Source organism: Lathamus discolor, chromosome 20, assembly GCF_037157495.1.
Source record: "Lathamus discolor isolate bLatDis1 chromosome 20, bLatDis1.hap1, whole genome shotgun sequence".
In the NCBI taxonomy this organism is placed as follows: domain Eukaryota; kingdom Metazoa; phylum Chordata; class Aves; order Psittaciformes; family Psittacidae; genus Lathamus; species Lathamus discolor.
This window is the reverse complement of record NC_088903.1, coordinates 5,465,391-5,473,533: the sequence shown is the minus strand read 5'-3', so window position 1 is coordinate 5,473,533 and position 8,143 is coordinate 5,465,391. Positions and strand designations below refer to the sequence as shown.

Sequence of the window (8,143 nt, the reverse complement as noted above, 5' to 3'; positions counted from 1 at the left end):
GTGCAAGCGGGACGAGGGCACACGCCGGGCCCGGACCCCGCAGGCCTCAGCCGCTGCTCGCCTCCAGGACTACGGCTCCCGACAGGCCCCGGGGCAGCGGGAAGACGAGGCCAATAGAAAGCGGCTTTACTCAGCGGCCGTGCCCCCGCGGGCTCGCCGGGAGTTGTATGCCGCTCTGCAGCGGGTAGTGCTGCGGTGAACTACATGTCCCAGAATGCCGCGGGGAAGCGCCGGCCAATGAGGAGCCTGCGTCTTGGCGCTGCGCGCAGGCGGGTGGCCGCGGATTCATGTGGAGGTCAGGGGCGCCGCGGGAGGGGAGCGGGACGGGCGGGCGCGGTAGGTCCGGGGCCGGCATCGGGGACCGGGGATCGGGGCCGGAGGTGGAGCGGAGAGCGGGGGCCGAGCTGCGGCGGGAGCGGAGCCTTGGCTCCCGGGGCGGCCGCCCTGGGGGCGTGAGGCCTGGAGGGGGCGGGCTGGGAGCGGGTGCTGGGGTGCGCCGCGGGGCCGTGGGCGAGGAGCCGCTCCTCGGAGAGGGTGCGGGACCCCCGTGGGTTTTGCAGGAGGGAGCCCCTGACGGCAAGGCTGGACCCGGAGGTGTGCGATGGCCGCGAAGGTGTTTGAGAGCCTGGGGAAGCTCGGCCTGGGGCTGGCGGTTGTAGGAGGAGTTGTGAACTCGGCGCTGTACAACGGTGAGTGCGGGGGGCTGAGCGCTTCCCGTTCGCGTGCGCCTTTGGGCTCGGTCAGTGTCGGAGGCACCGCGTGCTTACGGTGCTGACGGCAGCAGGGGGGCCCAGATGTGAAGCCTTGCCGGGCTGTTTTATGCCCTGTGCATTGCACAAGCGGGGTTGCAGGCTGTTGGCTCGCTTGGGAGCAGGCTGCGAGGCCAGGAGCCGTGCCTGCGTCGTCTTCTGGTCTCGTTGCTCCAAACAATGGCATGAAGAGAAGGCTGCGTGGAGACCTCATAGCAGCCTTCCAGTACCTGAAGGGGGCCTATAGGGGTGCTGGGGAGGGACTCTTCGTCAGGGACTGTAGTGACAGCACAAGGGGTAACGGGTTAAAACTGAAACAGGGGAAGTTTAGATTGGATCTAAGGAGGAAATTCTTTCCTGTGAGGGTGCTGAGGCACTGGAATGGGTTGCCCAGGGAGGTTGTGAGTGCTCCATCCCTGGCGGTGTTCAAGGCCAGGTTGGATGAAGCCTTGGGTGGGATGGTTTAGTGTGAGGTGTCCCTGCCCATGGCAGGGGGTTGGAACTGGATGATCTTGGGATCCTTTCCAACCCGAACTATTCTATGATTCTATGATTAATGTCACTGCAGCAAAAGGCTTTGACTCCCCCAGCAGACCACTTCCACAGAGGTGGCTTCGGTACCAACGTGGCTCTTATCTTCTTCAGTTGATGCAGGTCACAGAGCTGTCATCTTCGACCGATTCCGTGGGGTCCAGGATGTGGTGGTAGGAGAAGGCACCCACTTCCTCATCCCCTGGGTGCAGAAACCCATCATCTTCGACTGCCGCTCCCGGCCCCGAAACATTCCCGTGATCACGGGCAGCAAAGGTGAGCGCTTGCTTTGGTTTGTCTTTTTTCTGGGTGTGGCGATCCCAAATCCAGTTGGACACAGTCAGGAATGGTTTGAGCTGTGGTTTTAATTCCAGAACAGACTGGACCATTCCTTCGGTCCTGTCAGTCATCCCTTTAACTTTGAAGTCCTTGTCTGTCCAGTAGAGCAGTAATTCCCTGTGTCACCAATAAACTGCAGTTTGAATCTTGTCTGGGATGGGGATTTGGATCCCAGGATGCAAAGGGCAGTAAAAATAACCTGTTTCTTTCTCGTTTAGTCACCCTGGAGAGGACAAACATCTCCTGTCCCTGTGCTTTGCCCCTCACCTTGTGCCTGTCTTCCCACAGACCTTCAGAACGTGAACATCACGTTGCGTATCCTGTTCAGACCAGTGACTGCCCAGTTACCGCGCATCTTCACCAGTATTGGAGAGGACTACGACGAGCGTGTGCTGCCCTCAATCACAACTGAAATCCTCAAGTCTGTTGTGGTAAGGACAGGCTCCGTTGCTCATCTTTCTTCCCTCTTTTTAGCAGCTGGAGCACGGAATACATTGTGCTCTGGAATAAGCTTCTCTTTCCACTCCCAAGGCTCTCAGAGGCCATCCAGAAAAGCTTACACTTAAGCTCCCAGTCATTGAGTCTTTTGCTTCCAATGCACGGGCAGCTCAATGTCTGGGAGCTTTGGGAGAGGAGCTCTGCAGCTCATGGTGCAAAGACAGGCAGGACACGGAGAATCTGTCACTTCTCGGAGCTTCCTTCTCACTGTTCAACCCGATTTCAGGCTCGCTTTGATGCTGGAGAATTGATCACTCAGAGAGAGTTGGTCTCAAGGCAAGTGAGTGAGGACCTCACGGAGAGAGCAGCAACCTTCGGGCTCATTCTGGATGATGTGTCCTTGGTAAGATTGCTCCCTTTTCGGTTTTTCTCTTTGGAGTCTGCCCAAATAAGAGCAGTGGAGAAAAGAGTCAGTGCACGGCCGGAGAGGAGTTTGGGAGTTTGGGCACATGGACTATGTTTGTCTGCCTGCAGTTGCATGGGATGTGGTGGTTACAGCTCTAAGCAGTACCTTTGCTCTTGTCAATGGCCTTCTGTGACCTTGAGCAAGCCCTTGAAGGTTTCTCCGTGCTGCTCATTGTCAGGCTCCACTGCTGCAAGGCTTTTGTAGTCCAAATGAGGAACAAATGCTTCTGGGGGTGATGGATCAGGCTTTAGAGAAAGCAACTGCTCCCCAAGCACCTTGAGATACAGGGAGAAAGTGCCAGCCTTGAGGAGGCAGTAAAAATACCTGCTTCTGATAGTGTTCTTTTCCTACAAAGTATTTGGTTTTCTCCTGGCTGTGTTCTCCAAGACTATTCAAGGGGGGAGCTCTCCCTGTCTCCCTGCAAGCTTTGTAAATGAATTGTGCTGTAATCTGGCTTGTACTTGCCCTTCTCCCTCTCTTCTTGGACCTCTGTCGAAAGCCTGCTTGGAGGACTGGGGTATTATAGGCAGTCTTTGCAGGAAGGTGACTTTGTTTCTTGAAAATGTAAGTTTTCACTCTTTGTTTCTGGTGCTTCCGCCTGAGCACGCTCCTGAAGGAGATCCACCTTTCCCCTGTCTCATCCCAGGAGCCTCCGGCTATCCAAACTACCAAGGCTGAGCACAGTGGGGCATAATGGAGTAGGAAAGGGCTCTTTAAGGGATCCTGGCTCTCCATCCCCATTCCAGTTCCACTGATGCACCCTGGGAGCTGTGTGCTGTCAGCGGTGTGACCTTTGCTTGCTTTGTGCCCTGCAGACTCACCTGACCTTTGGCAAGGAGTTCACAGAGGCTGTGGAGATGAAGCAAGTGGCCCAGCAAGAAGCAGAGAGAGCGAGATTCATTGTGGAGAAGGTACCTTGTCCTTCTGAGAAACTTGATAAAGGTTCCTGGTATCTCCTTCCCGCTCCAGCTGGCAGTGAACATCTGAGAGGGCCAGCTGAATGATGAAATCACTTGATGCTGTAATGCTGATGTGGTTCTCAGCTCTGGCTTGTGATAATTGGATAGATAAAGCCTAAGGTGGGGTTTGGGGGGTCATCTTTTTCTCCTAATAACGTGTCACAGTCTTACTGGGATGCTGAACAGAAATGTCTGCATGGAGCCAGGAGGAAATGGCACTCAGGAGGAAGTGTCAGTTAGAAACTGGGTTCAAGGCTGAGATCTGCATCCCACATGATCCCAGTGTTTGGGAATTTTGTGAGGCTGGTCAAAGCCTTGTGTGGTGTTGGTATCATTGGCATGGAGGCCTGTGTCCTAGGGGTATTACTGACCACAGAAGATGCACGAGCACATGATCCCAGATCAACCCAGGATCTCAGTGAGCACCCACAGAAACAATTTGGTGTTCAGGTGTTAAAGTCCCCTGGTCCAACACGTGCCTGCAGGGATTGCAAGAACCTGCAGCCAACACCCCATGCAGTAAGATGCATGTAATCTGTCAAGATGATTAAACAGCAGAAGTGTTTATTTGACGTGGGTTTAACTGCACTGGTGAAGTTCTCCAATCTTTCCACCAGGAGTGTCCTTTGGTGGGTTAATGTTTCATGAGGTTAAAACTGATAAGGCAAAAGATGATTTTTCAACCTTTTTTTCCTACAGTAGGCAGAAAAAGAGTCTAACAGAATACAGCTTTAAAATAACCCCATCTATCTTGGGGGAAAAGAACAGGAGGGAGGTGAAATGGGAATTCCTATTTTAAACATGGCAGTAGCATCTTCCTTCTCTTTGCTCGTTTTCTCTGTTGGTTATTCTCTGTCCTGTCTATTTCCAGGCTGAGCAGCAGAAGAAAGCAGCTGTGATCTCTGCTGAGGGAGACTCCAAAGCAGCTGAGCTCATTGCCAACTCCCTGGCCACTGCAGGCGATGGCTTGATTGAGCTGCGCAAACTGGAGGCCGCTGAGGACATCGCCTACCAGCTCTCACGGTCCCGCAACATCACGTACCTGCCCTCTGGACAGTCTGTGCTCCTCCAGCTGCCGCAGTGAGCCCAGGCACCTCTGCCTCCCAGATCAGCCCTTTCCAAAAGAGTCCGTGCAATTTCCTCATTGGTAGAAAGAGAGGAAATGAAAATTCAACCCATTTTGAATTCTTAATCAAATAAACCGACCGCTCTTGAGAACAGACCTGCATTCCTCCCCTCTACGGTCAGAGCAGTGGCTTTGGCCATTAAGCTAGGTTTGAGAATTGCCCCTTTCCAGGCAGTTTGAGCAACAGGAGCAGAGTTTCATCTGTTCACTCCTGGAGCAAAGCAGTAGCCCAGGTGACTCCCTGACCACATGAGTGCTCTATCCATCAGCTTTCACAGCGATGCTTCAGTGCCTTCAGGCTGGCTTAGCCGGGGTTGTTACAGACTTGCAGGTCCTGGACTATGGGTCAGGGATGCCCAGGGCTCGCTCTTCAGTCAAGCAGTCTGTTTTCAGGTGTCAGCTGAGTGTAAGAGGACATCTCAGCTGTCAGGGCAGTGGCTCTGCTTGTGTGAAACATAGCACTGATAGCTGGAGGCACAGGTTGAGCAGCTTATGGCTGGGGGTGAGAATAGCAAGAGATTTGCTTTATGTAGTGGATGGATTTCGGGCACAGAGGAGAAGATACTTCCTCTACAGGAAAGGCTTCTCAGGCACATGCTGGACATCTCCACTTCTCCCCCTGCTGCTGCACTCTGATCTGTTTGCTGCTGCTTGCCCTGTTGTGCAGCATTGGTTCTTTCATCAAGGTCAGTTGGCCTATTGCAAACAGCACCTGGGACAAAGAGGGGATGACTCAGTGCTCAGTGGCTCAGGCAGTCGGAGGTGGGCAGAATTCTCTGTTACATCAATGCTCTTTTTATGTAGGGAACCTGAATTGTGAGGATGTGATGGGTGAGATTGTATAACCAGCCTTCAATAAATGTCACAGTCCCAACTGTAGTTGTGTGGGGTGTTGGATTTTTTTTGCTGTCACAGAAGAATGAAGGTTGGGTCAGTGGAGCAAGAACCTTGTGCTTGTGCTATTGTGTGGATATGCCACTTAGCACAGGCCAATAGGTCTTGTTCCTGACAACTTAAAAGCTTGAAACATGATTCTTAGGCAGAATTCCTGCAGCAAGGTAAGGCTGAGAGTAACTTGAGGTTATTGCAAGGGCTTTTAACTGCTTTCCACGCACTGTTCAGGCTGTTGTTTACTGCATGTGCATCTTCCAGGGTGCTCTTTTGATGATGCAACACCATGCTGTTGGAAAGAAAACTGGGGTGCATTGTACCAGATACATCCTACAGTGCTTCATGTGTGTCAGCAGCTACTCCTATCCTGTAAACAGGGTGCTTGTACAATGCCTGTTATCCCTGAGGAATGGGATCTCTGGTGGGTGTCATTGCTGCCCTAAGGGTGTTGAGCCCTTGGGAAAGCTGCTGGGAATGGTGGGCTTGTTTCCTCATCTTACAGCCACTTGGAGTCCTTGCCCTTGGAGAGACTCCTGTGCTCTCTGTGCTGGGCAGGGTCTGTGCTTGCAGTGATGAGGTGCCTGAGCTTGCAAAATATTTTAAGCAGCTGAGCAGTCAGGTCCATAACTCCCAAATAACTTCCAGACCTCTCCCCCCTCCAGTGCTCTTGTTCTTTATTCCTCTGGTTTACTGCTTCAGACACTTCTAAGGAAGCTTCCACTTTCCTCCCAAGGCTCCTTTTAAAGCCCCCTTAGTGTTTTCTGCACCAGGTGTTGGACTCAGAGCAGAGTGCCTGAAATCCCTTCTCAGCTTCTGTGGTTCTGCATCCCTTCTCCCTCCAGTCCTGCATTTTCAGTGGAGTGTGGAGTGTTTCCTGCTGCTTTTGCTCTTAGCTTCTGGAGGAGGGGCTCCAACAGTGGCCCCTGGGTCTGATTAATCACTATTTCCTTTGCTTTTGGGTGTAATTCTTTTCACAAATGCTCCCTGGCTGTTAACTGCTCCTTTTACCTTCGCTCTGCCTCACTTAATGCCTAAAGCTGCCATCAATTCATCAGACTTCAAAGCTGTTCTTGAACCTGTGGCTGGCTGGTGGTGTGCTTGCTGAACCCCTTGTTTATATTGTGTTTACAGCTGCTCTACAGCCTTGGTGGAGACCATCTCCAGATGGGAGCAGCGACCCTAAAACCAGGATGTGGTTTAGTGCACAGGGATACTGGGTGAGGAAACAGCCACTTGCTGGCTGGATGCTGCTCCAAGTTGTGCAGCAGTGAGCAAGCATTGCCTGGCATCCTCTGCCAAACTCCTCAGATGCTGGCAGGCTCCTTGATGTAAGAACAGACCAAGAAGCTGAGCTTGTGTGGCCAGGGCCGCACTGGAGAGTCAAAGGCTGGACCCTGCTTCCCAGAGCAGCAGCTGGGAGGTGTGAGCAGGGTGTGAGCACTTGCTCTCAGCACTCGGCTTGTCAGGGCAATAGACAGAGCTTTGGGCTTGGGTAACACGCAGGCAGCTGCCCTGGCTGCTCCCACAAACAGGGTGTCCCCACCCTCTCTGGCGTTTCCAACCTTGTTGCTGTTAATAACCCAATACCAAGAAGTTGTTGGTGAAAGTGGAGCACGGCCTGGGGTGGAGAATAGAGAGAGGGTCAAGGCATGCGGCTTTGCACTGGGGGCAGAGAGGTGAGGGATGGAGGCTGCAGCTTTGCTGCCAACCGTGACAGACCGCGTTAGCGAGCACGGCTGCTTGCCGAGAGGTTACCTCTTCAAGAGGCGAGACAAATGCAAGCTGAGGAGTCGCAGGGGCCGCAGCCCGGCTGTTCTCCCACCAGATGGCAGCAGCAATTCTGCTGCTGCACCGGAGAAGCAGCGGGACCGAAGGGTGTCCCTCAGCATCCCGGGGGCTGGGAAGTGGGGAGGTCTCCCTGCCCCGGGCAGAGGGCGCAAGGAGTGGAGGTGGACAAGGGCTAACACAACAGCACAGTCTCCGGGCGAGGAGGAAACAGCACAAGCTGGTACAAGAGGGGAAAAGGGTTCAGTCCCTGTGTCAGGCTGTCCTGGTAAACCTCTGCTGCACCTTTCACTGCTGGGTACCTCCAGCCCCAGGTTTTAACTTCCCCCAGCCTAAGGCAGCACACTGAAAGACGCAAACTCATTTTCTGCGCCTGGTCCCGGGTGGCTTGGGTTTGCAGCCTGACTCCCTGCAGCCCTGTTCCTCCTTTCCCCAGGCCATCTTTAGTTTATTACTAATTCAGAGTGGTTAGGAACAACAGAAGTGTCTAGGCATGACTTCAGAAGTGTAACGTGGTTTAGCTTGATGTTTGAAAACAGTCTTTGGGTCCAGAATGTTAGCATGATGAGTTCATACTGGAGCTATGTTGGTAAAACCTTGGCAAATTTTAATCTAAAGCCCTGTAGTTCTGTGGTTCCAGGGTGATTAGGGTATTTCTCTGAATACAGCCCAAAACCTAAGCTACAGGGACCAGGTCTGTGGCAAAGTCTGCTGGTAATGGGCAGCATAAACCTGTTGAGGCAACTGAAGGGCTCTGTGTGACGGGGAGTGCAGCCCTCTGTTGCCAGAATGCATCTCTTGCTTGAGACCAAGGAGCAGCAGTTAGTTGCCACCTAACAAGGTGGAATCTCCCTGCCCA

At 53.2% G+C, this 8,143-nt stretch overlaps 1 protein-coding gene across 1 annotated transcript; it reads left to right on the top strand.

Annotated features, from left to right (window-relative positions):
* Positions 1–261: 261 nt before the first annotated feature.
* Positions 262–5,487, top strand: PHB1 (prohibitin 1). The gene is made up of 7 exons (XM_065699327.1): positions 262–295; positions 561–689; positions 1,395–1,556; positions 1,908–2,050; positions 2,344–2,460; positions 3,339–3,434; positions 4,354–5,487. Exons 2-7 carry the CDS (start codon positions 602–604, stop codon positions 4,564–4,566), a joined length of 819 nt encoding a protein of 272 aa, XP_065555399.1. The 5' UTR covers positions 262–295; positions 561–601; the 3' UTR covers positions 4,567–5,487.
* The last annotated feature ends 2,656 nt before the right edge of the window (positions 5,488–8,143 follow it).